The sequence below is a fragment of the Schistocerca gregaria genome, chromosome 3 (genome assembly GCF_023897955.1).
Source record: "Schistocerca gregaria isolate iqSchGreg1 chromosome 3, iqSchGreg1.2, whole genome shotgun sequence".
In the NCBI taxonomy this organism is placed as follows: domain Eukaryota; kingdom Metazoa; phylum Arthropoda; class Insecta; order Orthoptera; family Acrididae; genus Schistocerca; species Schistocerca gregaria.
This window is the reverse complement of record NC_064922.1, coordinates 418203388-418218657: the sequence shown is the minus strand read 5'-3', so window position 1 is coordinate 418218657 and position 15270 is coordinate 418203388. Positions and strand designations below refer to the sequence as shown.

Here is a 15270-nt window from a genome sequence, read left to right as displayed (position 1 = left end):
ACTTTTGAAAAATATAGATCAAAGAATTTGCATTAAATTTTACTTGAAAAATGGAATAAAATGCAGCACCAAATTTGAAATGTTGACTGTGGCTTTTGGCAAATCTACTATGAGTAAGACAATAGTTTACAAGTGTTATATTTTTTTTCATAGAGGGTTGAGAAGAAGTTGAAGATGACAACCACCCTGGTCACCCTAGCACCTCACTTACTGATGGCAATGAAGTAGTAGTAAAGAAACTGGTTCTGCAAAAGTGCTGAATTACCATCAGTAAGATTGCTGCTGATGCTGGTATATCCTCTGGCTCATGTCAAGCAATTTTTTAACCCACTACGGGGTCTATCGTCTAAACAACCCGTGGCTTCGAACTTTGAAATCATTCTCACCACAGCTGCATTTGTCAACGGACCTTTCCCCATTCAAATCCCCTTCCTATGGCGATAGGATCATAACGTTGAACTAGCACATTCCCCATTCTGATAATACAGCTTCACTAAAAGTGCCTTTTCAGGTAACGTCAACATGCTGCGACTGCTGGTGCATCTGATTCTCTCTCTCATTACAGCTCCTTTTATACACGATTGTCATGCGCAGTCACTGACATTTTGCTGTCCAGCGCCATCTGTCGGACACTTTTTGAACTTTTGTATTTTTTTGGTTCTAATAAAACCCCATGTCATTCCAAGCCTGTGTGTCAATTTTTACCTGTCTATCTACATTATTCCGTGGTTTATTAAGTTTTCAAATTTATACTGACTTTTTGATCATCTGGTACAATCCAAAAGGTGCTGGAAGAAATAATAACTAAAAAAAAAGAATGTGTCACCTCTGCAAAGCAACACAATGGTTGCAGTTACTGCGGCTGGCCAAACGGCACTCTGATAACTAGTTTTAACAAGGCACAGCAGGAATTCTTCGTAGTAGGAACTTTCATGTAGAAGCTAAATAGAAAAAATGTTGGAAAATCATTACTGTCAATTTTGTGATTAGCCTACTAATGTAATTTTAATCTGTTATTGATTACATATTAATATGGCAAGGAAAAAGTGAGAAACAGTTGTTTTTTTGTTTGTAAAATTGTTATCTGGGGTGTTGTGCCCACACAAAACTTTCAGAACTGTGGTTTTTTCAAGGTATATCTTTTTGAATGAGAATGTACATTAAAAAATAATGAAGGCAATGATAAATATCTTTATCAGAAGTCAATCCTGTACATTCAGTTAGCCAAAATAACACAATGGAGGAAATAGCACAAAGGAGGTGAACTTAACATGGAATGTTTTAATGTTCAAACAATGACAGAAAATTTTCTCCTGGTTTCACAACTGCTCATTAGCAACCTACTTGACATTCTTGTTCAACCATCTGATTTTCTTCCTCTCTGTAGTGAGTTGCTTGGGCTCTGTTTTCTGAACAAAGAGTAAAGTCTGGTGAATTTTTAAGGGTGTATATAGATTCTGTGGGCACCAATCAAAGTATTAATGCTACAAGAATAATATTTATAGCATTCAAAGAAAGTGTGCTTAAATTTTATTCCAATAGAGATAAGAGGTAACTACAATTTTTTTGAAACATGGAACTTACATTATAAGTTTCAACAGCAGGAAACCTTGAGAAATACTCTAGTAGTTTGGATTTTCCAGAGCCTATGTTTCCCTCAATAGCCACTTTAAATGGTTTCTTCAAATTCCAATTTTCTTTTTCTATTTCCATCTTCTGCTTAGGAAATCTCACTAGGGAAAATATTCTGCAACATGACAAGTACTAATATCAACAATATTATTCCACATAAAGCCAATTTTAATTTCAAATAGCACATGGCTGTCAGTGCCCCAACTAAAAAATTAAAAGAAATAATAGTTATTAGTAACGACACTATTCTTAACATATTTCTTTCAAACAGCATAATTTGTTTTTTTATTTTTTTATTTGATTAATCATTAACAAAATGACACACTATGTAAAACATTAAATATTGGTTTAGTGCTGTAGCACATCCTAAAACAAGAATAAAAAGAATAGTGAACCAACTTAAAACACTACCAAATAAATATTAATTTAATTATTTATCCACAAAATCATGTTCATAATAAGGGATACATATTATTGCAATAATCAAAAGCAAATATATGTTCATCTTACAGCATTTTTATGCACACATTTCAACATAAGAATGAATTGTACATCAAGCACCATTGCATTAAAGATTATAACTGTGTAAGCGAACTGAAGGTCACATTTGACATCAATTGGTCTCCATAAATTCAGCAGTTGAATAAAAACAATGTTGGAGATGCATTCTAATGACTCTCTTCCAGGAGTAATCATCATTTTATTGAGTAAAGCAATTTATAATTAAGTATGCTGCGTATGTGATGCACACTGCAATGGTATTTATGTAGACACTTACTAACTGTTGACTCTAAAATGGATATTCAGGAGACAGGCAGCATTCCTTCTTTTTGAAACCTTGCTAAGTGATTGCAAGTGTGTGGATCAAATCATTACCTTTATGATTAATTTTTGCATCAATAATTATTGTGTATAGGCCCTGAGAAAGAAGTGGCATATGGAAATGCAACAGTTAGTGTGAATAAAGCACACAGCTCTTTGCTCTGGTTCTCTTCTGATTTCAAATGAATTTTTTTTTCTACGACTCAACACATACAGAAATATATAGCTGAAGACCAAATAATGTAACATTAGATGAAACAGTAACTGTGGTAATGCATTAGAATCTTTCACCTAATAATCTCTTAAGCAATTCATACATCTGAAAGAACTGCAGTGCATAAATTTATGGCAGTATCTGCTAAGAATAAATAATATGGTTGCACTTTTCATTATAAATAACACACACACTAAAAAATGAAAAAACTGACATAAACGTTTCATTGGCATTAACACTAATTGATACTTTTGTCATAAGAGGAAGCTATTTCTCATACGTCAATGTCCCATCTGATTCCAAGTAAGCATTATTTCATTTGTATCAGTGACCATAAGAGATATAGAATGGATATATAGATTGCTTTTGAAGATCAGATCTTACTGTTCTTTATATCCATTACCTTGAAGTACCCACTGATTCAAATCTGCCTTCTCTTAAATTCTGTACCATTTACACAAGGAGTGAGGCAAGAACGACTGCTTAAACATGCAATGTAATTAGTCTAATCTTGCTTTTGTGGTCCCTGCAGGAGCATTACATAGGGGATTGAGATTTATTCCTAGATTTCTCACTTGATAGTAGTTCTCCAAATTTTGTTGGCTAGCTTTTGAATTATTAGTTGTCTGAATTGTTTGATGTGGGCCTTCACAAATTCGTCTCCTGTGTCAACCTCTTCATCTCAGAGTAGCACTTGCAGCCTGTCCTCAATTACTTGCTGGATGTATTCCAATCTCGGTCTTCCTCTACAATTCGTGCCCTCTACAGCTCCATCTAGCAGCATGGAAGTCATTCCCTGATGTCCTGTTCTGTCCTTGTCAGTGTTTTCTACATATTCATTTCTTCTCCAATTCTGCGCAGAACCTCCTCATTCCTTACCTTGTCAGTCCAACTAATTTTCAACATTCATCAGTAGCACCACATCTCGAATGCTTTGATTTTTTTTCTGTTCCAGTTTTCCCACAGTTCTTGTTTCAGTACCATACTATGCTGTGTTCTAAATGTATATTCTCAGAAATTCTTCCTCAAATTAAGGCCTACATTTGATACTAGTAAACTTCTTTTGCCCAGGAATGCCCTTTTTGCCCTGGCAAAGCTTCTGACATTCCATACCCTGACTCATAGAATGGACCTTTTGTTGGTTATTCAATCTTTTTCTCATGGTCACCTCCCCCTTTGCAATCCTCTCCTGGAAATCTTTTGCCTATGGAGAGATCATAATGACACTTTTTCAATTACAGGCCACTTGACCTGTGGATACACATTGCATGTCTTTAATACAGTGGTTTCCGTTGCCTTCTGAAATCCTTACGGTGTTGATCATTACTGATTCTTCTGTCTTTTTTTCCCACCCCAAGGACATGAGAGTACCCTGAACCTCTGTTCACTCTTCGCCCCTCTTTGACAAGGCCGTCTGCAGAATGCCGGAAGTCTTCAGCCGTCAATGCTGATTATTAATAAAAATTTAAGTAATAGCAGGTTTCGAAGCTGGGACCGAAGACGTTTTGATTACTAATCAAAGATGCTACCCCTAGACCACTGGCTGGCTTATGCAGGATAATTGGTGTCCACATTCAAGTATCTGCCAATTAAGGATTTTCAGCATTTACATGACAGTCTCCCAAGGATCAAACAACACTGTCACCATTTTGCAGCTTCTCTTTATAAGCTCAATTTCCCCCATTAGTCCTAGTTTGTGTGGATCCAATGCACTTGTACAATAAACCAGGCACACAAGCATTTTCATAAGCAGTCTTCTTTTTAGACTGGCTGCATTTTTGAATAACATATCATTGAATCAAAGTCTGCCACTAACTGAGTCTATGTAATCATTCCATTTCATATTCTCACAAACTGTTATCCAAGGAAATAAGTATGAGTAGATTCATCCCAAGTGTATGTCACTGATATTATAGGCATAGCATACTACTACTCCGTATTTTGTGATCTACATTGTTTTACATTTTTTACAGTTAAAGCAAAGTGCCCAACTCTGCACCACTTTGAAATCTTATCAAGACTTGCCTAGATATTTGTGCAGTTTTTTTCAGGTAACACTTCATTACAGATAACTGGGTCATCTGCAAAAATTATAGTGATACTATTAATATTGTCTTCCAGGTCTTTAATATACAGTATTGCATTCTTAACCCATTCATAAATTTTGTTTGATACTCCATATAATCATATTTTTGTTGATAAATGTTGGTGTGGTATTGAGGCAAATGGTTTCTGGAACTGCATCTAATTGATTACCTTGACCCATGAATAAGATGTCACATGAGAAAGAAGTTGGGTTTTGAGTGACCAATGTTTTCAGAATGAATGCTGTTGGGTGGTGGTGGTGGGTAGTGTTTAATGTCCCGTCGACTACGAGGTCATTAGAGACGGAGCGCAAGCTCGGGTTAGGGAAGGATTGGGAAGGAACTCAGCCATGCCCTTTCAAAGGAACCATCCCGGCATTTGCCTGAAATGATTTAGGGAAATCACGGAAAACCTAAATCAGGATGGCCGGAGACGGGATTGAACCGTCGTCCTGAACGCTGTTGGGCAACGAGGTCAATTCTGTTTGAGATACCTTATTTTCATGGAGTCACAGAAAGGCACAAGAAAAAGACTGTTGGAAAGTTAGCTTTTGGTCAACAAGGCCTTGGTCAACAAGGCCTTTGTCAACCCCCCCCCCCCCCCCACACACACACAAATTCAAATACATGACTACAGTCTCTGGCAGCTAGAGGCAGACTGAGTAGCAGCACATTATGGGTGAAGCAACTAGGTGAAGGTAAGGTGGAGGGTAGGGCTGCGAGGGGGAGCAAGAGAAACATGCACAGCTCCACCTCAAAAACCCATTCAACCTCCTCAGTTCCTACTCCTGCCTTGGACTACCACTGTCCACCATGTCTACAATAACCTCAAAACCACCCCCACATCCCCTCTTAGCTGACAAATCCTGTCTCGCAGACCTAATACATCTGCCCCATCCTCCAAAACTCACTCCCACCAGCGCACAGAATCCAGAACCTAAACAGACCTAAAACACAGTCATGACCCTTTCCTTCAGAAACGTTAGCCACCTTAGCCCATGACCCTTTCCTTCAGAAACCTTAGCCAATGTTGAACTCTACCTGACTCAACTCACTCCTCCATCCAACCGTGATCCACACCCACTTCCCCCCCCCTCCCCCCTCCCCACCCCTCCAAATCCCTCTTAGCAGACTAACCTTACATCTGCAGCAAGCTCCACAATCCACCATCTGAAAACTGATCCCTATCTTATAATCCTACCTGCTGACAAAGGCTCCACCACTATTCTTTTGAACTGCAAGATTACTTGGCAGAAGGACTCCACCAGCTGTCAGATTCATCCACCCACAAACCCTGAAACAGTGACCCAATTCCAGAAATCCAACAGGGTCTCCAGTCTCTCCTCAAATCCCTACGCCCATCCCAGAATCTCTCCCCAGAGTCCATCTCTCTCCTCACTCTGACCTTCTACATCCTTCCAAACATTCATAAACCCAACCACCCAGGACGCCCCATTGTGGCAGGTTACTGTGCTGAGCAGAGAATCTCTGCTCTCATAGACCAACACCTTTAGCCTATTTCCTGCAACCTATCCTCCTACATAAAAGATAGCAACCATTTCCTGCAGTGATTCTCCACAGTTCCTGTTCCTTTACCACACAGTGTTCTGTTTGTTACTATGGATGCCACCTCTCTTTACACTAACATCCCTAATGCCCTTGGTCTTATCGCTATTGAACACTACCTTTCCCAACACCCAATGGCTTCCAAACCAACCACCTCCTTCCTAGTTGAGCCACAATCACTTCTCCTTTGAAGGCATTACCTACAGACAAATCGGAGGATACGGCTATGGGCACACATATGCACCATCCTATGCCAACCTATTCGTGTGCCATCTAGAGGAATCCTTCCTAAACACTCAGAATCTCAAACCCCTTCAGATTCACTGTCACCTGGTTCAGATTCATTGATGACACTTTCGTGATCTGGATTGAGGGTGGGGACACCCTATCCACATTCTCCCTGAACCTCAACATCTTCCCCCCATTCACTTCAGCTGGTCCTACTTAATCTATCAAGCCACCTACCTCAATGTTGACCTCCGCCTCAAAGATGGCTATATCAGTACCTCTGTCCATATCAAACCTAACCACCACTAGCAGTACCTCCACTTCAACAGCTGCCACTCATTCCATACCAAAAGTCCCTTCCGTATAGACCAAATGTCCCTTCCATATAACCTAGCCATCTGTGCCCCTCACATCTGTAGTGATGAGTGGTCCCTCTTGAAATATACCAAGGGTCTAACTGACGCCATGCAGATTGTAATTATCCTCCTGTCCTTGTACAAAAACAGATCTCCCAGGCCTTATCTTTCCAGTCACCCAACTCTTCCCAGAGTCCCACAGGTCCAGTCACAGAGGAGCATTCAGATTGTGACTCAGTACCACCCAGGACTGGAGCAACTGAATTAGATTCTCTGCCAGGGTTCAGACTACCTCTTGTCGTGCCCTGAAATGAGAAATGTCCTACCCACTATTCTTCGCACCCCTCCCACAGTGGTATTTTGCCGCCAACTGAACCTACGCAACATCCTTGTCCATCCCTACACGACACCTGCTCCGAACCCCTTGCCTCATATCCCTGTAATAGACATAGGTGCAAGATGTGTCCCATACATCGTCCAACCACCAGCTATTCCAGTCCAGTCACAAACATCACCTGGCCCATCAGACTCGGGACTACCTGTGAAACCAGTCATGTGGTCTACAAGCTACGCTGTAACCATTGTGCTGCATTCCATGTGGCCCTGTAACCATTGTGCTGCATTCCATGTGGCCATGACAACCAACAAGCTGTCTGTCGACATGAGCAGCCACCGACAAACTGTGACCAAGAAACAAGTTCATCACCCTGTTGCTGAGCATGCTGCCCGACACAATGAACTTCATTTCAATGACTGCTTCAGAGCCTGTTCCATCTAGATCCTTCCCACCAACACCAGTATCGTGAATTGTGCAAGTGGGAACTCTCCCTGCAATACACCCTTCGTTCCCATAACCCTCCTGGCCTCAACATTCGTTTGTCATTGTCTTTAACCATCTACCCCCACCACTGTTCCCATTCCAGCACTACACAGGCCTTTATTCCACTAACGCACCCTTCTTTTTATTTGTCTCATTTTCCACTACCCCTCCTCCCCCTTTCTCTGCCCTGCCCTCCATCTAACTTTATGACAGCACCAAGTTGCCCTACTCCCCACCTCATCCCTACAGCACTTTAACATCCCCCACCCCTACCCTACTATCCCTCCCCCTCCCCACCCCAGCCTCCTCCTTACCCCCACCCTGTTGTCTCTCCCATAATGCACAGCTGCTCACCATATGGTTCCAGGTGTCAGAAACTATGATCATATATGTGTGGGAGTTGCATTTGTGCTTTGTGTGTGTGTTTTTGTTTTGACCTTTTTTTTGTGCCCTTCTGCGACTCACTGTATGGTGAGTAGCAACTATCCTTTTCATTATATTGTTACAGTCCATTCTGGATTGGCCACTGGTTTATATTCGTGGAGTTATGACAATGTAGTAAGACAACTGAATAATAGTTTTGTGGATCACTTCTGCTATCCTTCTAGTATGTGGCTGTGGTTTCCTTTCTTACAATCAGTGGAGACAGTTCTTTTTTACCAATTGATCTATGGTATATTATGGTTAAAATATGAGCTAACTCAGATGAAAATTCTGTATAGAGTCTGACAAAAATCTAATCAGGTCCTGAAGACTTATCAATTTAACAATTTAAACTGTTTCTCAGTGCCACCAGCAATAATGTCTGTATCACTTATCTTTTCAGTGGTGCCTGAATTAAAACTTGGAACTTAGTTCTGTACTCCAAAATGAGATTGTAGGTTTCTGAATTTTGTTTCCTGTGTCATCCACAAGTGTCTATTCATAAACTTTGGTTCCACTTACATATAACCAGGGATGAGAATTCCTCTGGGTTTTGCGTGAGATCCCTCTGATGAACTCTTCTACTAGGTATACAGGGTGTCACAGAAAAGTTGCAACAAACTCTTTGGGGGAGACAGGGCATGTCATAAGGATTGAGAATTGCAAAGCAACTATGGCCAAAAACATCAGGGGCAAGTGGTAGAAAAGATCAAAGATTGGAAAGGAAACAAGAGTGCGATTCATTTGAAAGATTTATTGGACATAATGACTACAAATGGCACACACCATGAATACTGCTCTCATGTTACAACGGGTACTCAAATTTTGCACCACTGGAAGCCATGGCATGCATGACACTGATAGAGCATTGGCTGCCAGACATGCTCAAAAACACACTGGGAGTTTCTTTGATTGCAGCAGTTACACAGATGATTCTTCCAGTGAGATCCATTTCAGGCTCTACAGGATCATGATATATGGCTCCCCACAGAAAGGAATCAGGGCTCAATTAATCTGGTGAGTGTGAGAGCCACGAAACTGGTTCACCACATCCAGTCTATCGATGTTGGAATGACCTGTAGAAATGCCTAGGAACAACCAGTTCAGAACGAGCAGGTCCCTCATCACGTTGGAACCACAAGCTGTGCTTCATATTTCCTCTGCCCACATATTAACTGTCAATTGACATTGTACCACTTGACGCTACACACCATGGAGGTTTTCTGGTGCATCCTACTGAATGTGCTGTGGCCTTGTCAGTGAACAACACAGAAGCAGGGAAATGCACATCTCGGCCACTGTGTTGCAGAAACAACTGTGCAAAATGCACACATGCAGGATGATCATCAGGGTGCAATAGGTGCACCATTTGGAGATGAAATTAGTAGAAGGACTCAGTGTTTAGAATGTGCTACACGCTGATATGAGACATTCTTAAGTTCAAGATAATGACAAATATGCTGTGCTTGGATTCCTCCCCATGAATATAATGCACTTCTTCACTAACAACTGAATGCCCTGATCATGGTCTGCTCTCATTAGCCCTGCCACTTCTTAATCACCCATGCTTGTACAAATTTCAACACAGATGTGCAAACAAACTGTGGTGTGGTTGATGTCTGTCTGGGAAGTGTTCTCAATAAATGCATCCAGTGGCTCATCCATTGCATGCAGCTATTCCATACATTAGCACACGTCTGCAGGCTCATCATTCGTATACCATTCCATACTCCCTTACGCTTGAATGAGGAAATCCTCATATTCCACTCCAGTACTTTTGTGTACAGCACCACATAGCAGTGTTCCCCTCCTGTGCTCTAGTGTACAGCACCATCTTGAGGCACACAACAATGTTCGCAGCCAAGAGTTGCTATGCAATTCTCAATCCTTATGTTGTGCTCTACCTTCATCCAGAAGTCCATAACATTTTTGGGACACAATGTATACCCACCCAGTGCTTCATCAATCATTATTTTAAACCTGAGCCACAGTTCAACAATGAGATACATTCCTCAGCTGCAGCACCAACCTAACTTATGACTTGATGCCCCATTGTCCAAGCTAGCAAGCAAATACTTCCTTCTGCTCCTTTAGGATAATACAAATACCTTCAATTACCTTATTAGCTACATAAAGTTAGTGGATAAATTGAATTGTACTACGGAACTGGAACAGATGAAGAATTTCTTGACATGGTCACTTCTCAGCCACATTATTGCCTTGAGGGGCACATCATGTTCGAAATATAATTCTCAGATTTTTCTGGGAAGGCAAAATTCAGAGCTTAATTAGACAAAGATGAAAGAGCAATGGAATGGTGTAAGGGGTGGTCCTGCTTAGACCCATCAGTGACTAAAACAAAGAAAAGTTAACTTTTTTATGCTAAATATGATATATTAGAAAAAGGCCTGACATCATATTGCATCACATAATGACAAATGTTCGACATTCGAGCTAAGACTTTGGGAGAAACATTTTGTATTATGTTTTTAGTCACTTGAACTGTTTAACCTGTATTTCTGATTAACTTGCTGACAACAGAGGATTTTAAAGACAGCGCGGAAGAGCATCCCAAGTTTTACACCTCATCAACATCAATATCATTAAAGGAGAAATAACATTACACAACAAAGCTGGGGCAAGAAATTGACTGCTGCTTGATTGAGATGACAAGGAAGAGAGGTAGGTTAGAATTTAGAACACCATTACACTGTTGTGCTTAGAGTTAGATCATTTGCTCAGCTGGACGACACGGGATAGGAATTCAGTTATGCCATTGTAAAATACTATTCCACCTGCTAGCTACCATCCTGAGATGATAAACATCTTGTGGGAGGAAGATAAATGCACACTGTATTTACCTACATTTATTTTGGACTATCAGTTGTTTTACAAAGAGACTGATCGCACACTGCTGGAAAACAGTTTTTATTGGAAAAAATTCTGAGTTTATGAGTTCTTTGCAGACTAGTTAACTGCCGTAATTCAATGAATGTAGCTGGAGTTGATTATATCAAATGAGTTAGATGACACAAAGAATGCATTTTTAATTCAATAGTTTATTCATTAAAAAATGACTCAGTTACAGTGGCGCTAGTTATCTCAGTAAGTCTAGCAGACAGCCAAATTCACAAAAACCAGACTCAAAGGGTCATTCACTATTCACAAATAGTTTAACAAACTGTTAATTCCATAATACATATCAACACAGATCCCTATGAAAACTTTGAAGTTGGTGTATGATCACTCTCACAGAAAAATTCTAAGTCACATTGTGGACTGAAATTGCAAAAACATCAGTCCCAACATTACATTACGCTGCCCAGAAATTAAAATGCATAAACTGCACAAACCTGCATCCTCGAGACAGAGTTACTCACCCTTTTGAGTATAGAAACACAGTGCCTTTATGTCTCAACACCCAAGAATCCATTAAACTTTGGTTACACAATAAATTGGTCAAATCTAAAGGCTGTAAATTCTACTAAATACCTAGGAATTACAATTACGAACAATTTAAATTGGAAAGAGCACATGGAAAATGTTTGGGGAAGGCAAACCAAAGGCTGCATTTTATTGGCAAAAGACTTAGAAAATGTAACAGATCGACTAAAGAGTCTGTCTGCACAATGCTTATTTGTCATATTTTGGAGTACTGCTGTGCGGTCTGGGATCTGTATCAGGTAAGCTAATGGAGTACATCGAGATAAAGTTCATAGAAGAGCAGCACATTTTGTATTATGGTGAAATAGGGGGGGAGACCATCACTGAAATTATACAGGATTTGGGGAGGACGCCATTAAAACAAAGGCATTTTTCATTGCGGTGGAATCTTCTCACAAAATTTCAGTCACCAACTTTCTCCTCCAAATGCGAAAATATTTTGTTGATGCTTTCCTATATAGGGAGAAACAATCATCATTATGAAATAGATGTTCATTTTTTCTGCACACTGATCAAGATTGGAATAATAGAGAATTATTGTGCAGGTGGTTCGATGTATCCCCTGCCAGGCACTTAAGTGTGGTTTGCTGAGTAGCCATGTAGATGTAGATGAAGACCAGCTTTCTATCATTTACTTCCACTACTCCTATTAGCTTGCTTCCCATTCAGCTATCATCTGTGCTCTACAAAGCCACTCTGTTCTAGTGATGTGCATTATATTACAATTTAATAAAACTTTTGGGCCAATCAACCAACATTAATAGCTCAGATGCTTACCAAAATGACTTAAAACACTATATATTTGAAATGAATATCTGCTCATAAAATATTGAGCTATAAATTAATATTTTATTGCTAACCCAAAACATAAATAATCTTCAAATTTTCAATATATTAAGTAAGGATGTGAAAGATTAGGAATAACATGATCTATTTTTGCAGCTGTGTTGTGTGCTTGTATGTCTGAAGTATGATTTGGGGAAATTTCTACCTCTTTCACTCATCACAAGTTCCATGTAAAGACACATCAATGCCTGCTGGTTAAGCCCTGTGGGTCAGCCTAGCTTAGCTGTCAGAGTACTTGATTCAGCCATTAACCACCTAGATTACTCTAAATGGTGTATCACAGCATGTTGGGTACAACAGTACCTCTTTCAACTTCTCGAATTTGTAAACTGCAGTCCAACTTACAAACACAAAAACATCGTGCCCTGCAACATTTCTGAGGGAATACCACTAGTTTTCTAAGCTGGGCTGCATGTTTTCAGCTTAAAATGGGTTCTTTAAGTGCTCTATATTCAGCATCCCTTGCCAGTATTCAGTAACACACTAAAACCCACACTCTGGAAATCCCCCGACTGTTAGCGTCACTTGCAATGTCCGTCCAAGCTGTTCAGAACCTCATTCTTCACAATGCAATTATATGTCCACTCAAGCCAAAATATTAGTGTTTATATTACAATCTCTCACATCAGTCACATGAAGTGGTATAGGAAAAACATGATATATGTATATCAGGTTGGCTGGAAAAGGATTTAAACTCTGCTCCTGAGTCAGGTGTTTCAATCATGATACAACTTTGCTTAGCTCATTGAAAGAACCATTACGCTAAATATGGTTTAGGGAAACCACAGAAAATCTAAACCAGAGTGGACAGGCAGGAGCTTTCATGTTGTTACTCTCCAACATAAATTTATGTCTTGTGCAAGGCATAATATTGTTCATTGCTTGTGGTGTTACAAACCACGAATGATAAACTCAGGAGAGACTAAGTAAATGTGTCACATGCATACTGCCCAGAGAGTTGCTAGTTTCATGTAGAATATACATGCTAACTAGATTTGATAAAAAAATTATAAACACAGATTTTTTCCCTAGACACATATTGGCAATGAGTAAGGGTTATCATAATCCTGCAGCTGGCAACATATGGCATTGCCATTGAGTCCAGTGTAGAAAGTTGCACATAAGCATAGGAGCATTAGCTTCAGTTTGAAAACATGGAAAATAAATTGGAATTTAACTTCTTCTTAGTGTCATCATAATTAGAAAGAGAAACACAGAGCATAAAATCACATGTAGTCCATTTGTGGACCCTTAACACTCTAGATATGATTTATTAAAACCACAGAAAACTGGGATATCAGGATTGGGATTTGAAACCCCCTTGCCTTGAATTTCATGTGTAAGTGAGTGCACTCCAGGCTAGACTATTTCCTACATTTCTATTTTCTGCTGAAATCGAGAAAAAACTGCATAGCAGCTACTCAGTTAGAGGAATTCTCCATTTTTTTCTAGCAACACTGGCAAGAGCTCTCATTTCGATAACCTTTACACTGGTAGCTGACAATCTACAACTCATTGTGATGGTCTCCATTGGGGTAATATAATTAAAAGACCATAGAACTTGACTTTAGGGAATTACTATTTAATGATATTGACTAAATGAATAAGTAAAATAGAAAGAAACTTCCACATGGGAAAAATATATTAAAAACAAAGATTCCAAGACTTACCAAGCGGGAAAGCGCCAGTAGATAGGCATAATGAATAAAACACACAAACACACACACAGAATTTCGAGCTTTCGCAACCGGCGGCTGCTTCGTCAGGAAAGAGGGAAGGAAAAGGAAAGATGAAAGGATGTGGGTTTTAAGGGAGAGGGTAAGGAGTCATTCCAATCCCGGGAGTGGAAAGACTTACCTTAGGGGGAAAAAAGGATAGGTATATACTCGCGCGCGCACACATACACACACATATCCATCCATACATACACAGACACAAGCAGACATATACTAAATGAATATTTACATAATACAACATTTTCCCCCTCTTTGTACAATCTCCTTTGGCTATTTTTAAGTATTATGTGATGTGATCATTACTATGACCTTCTGCTGATCCTGATATGTCCATAAAAGTAATCTGAGAATAACATTGATACACAGTACAGTTAATTTGCATTTATTCTAGTTATTGACAAAATCATTGCTGATTTTACAGGTGCTCCAAGTTTACCAGTGGTCAGAAAGTGATTGATTACATCACAACTGCTGCATAGGACAGGCAGGAAAGCTTCTTCATGAATCATGTCTGGTGCTAGAACTACTGCAGTGTGTTCACATTCAGGAGACCAAGCATTTCCATGCTAATTCACGCCACAACTGAATAAATCATGAAAGGCAGAAATGTGGATTCATTATTGGGTGAAGGCAAGAAAAGTTCACAGTTCCTCATTAAGATGTGAAGTGTTTAGATGTGTGTCCATATACGAGAGCTGTTCAAAAAGTAAAGTGACTTTTCAAATTGCATGGGCAAGGTACATTCAGTTATTGATTTTTTTTATTATGCTGCTACACATGTCTCAAAGATATGTTCACAGCTTCAAGTGTACAACATACTTCGTTTGTTTTTGACATATAGAAAGGTTAGACTTTTTTTAGTGTGCTTGGCAACTTTCAATTATTAGAAAAAATGTAGCGAAGAATTTGTGTCAAATTTTGTGTGGAAAATGGAATAAAGTGCTCTAAAACACTCGAAATGTTGACAGTGGTATATGGTTAGTGTGCTCGAACTTAAAAAAAAGTTACAAGTGGTACAAGCTCTTCCAACATCAAAGCTGTGAAGAAAACTGTTTTGGAAAATTGTCGAATTACTGTAAGAGAAGTTGCCAAGTATGTT

The 15270-nt window shown here is 39.5% G+C and overlaps 1 protein-coding gene across 4 annotated transcripts in view; it reads right to left on the bottom strand.

The window, feature by feature from the left end:
- LOC126354337 (thymidine kinase 2, mitochondrial-like) overlaps positions 1-15270 on the bottom strand; it is a 185740-nt gene that overhangs the window by 42944 nt on the left and 127526 nt on the right. For all 4 annotated transcript variants that reach the window (XM_050003907.1, XM_050003905.1, XM_050003906.1 and 1 more), the window contains exon 2: positions 1585-1747. In XM_050003907.1, the coding sequence (XP_049859864.1) occupies positions 1585-1713 (129 nt within the window). In that variant the 5' untranslated portion in view covers positions 1714-1747. The remainder of the gene's footprint in view (positions 1-1584; positions 1748-15270) is intronic.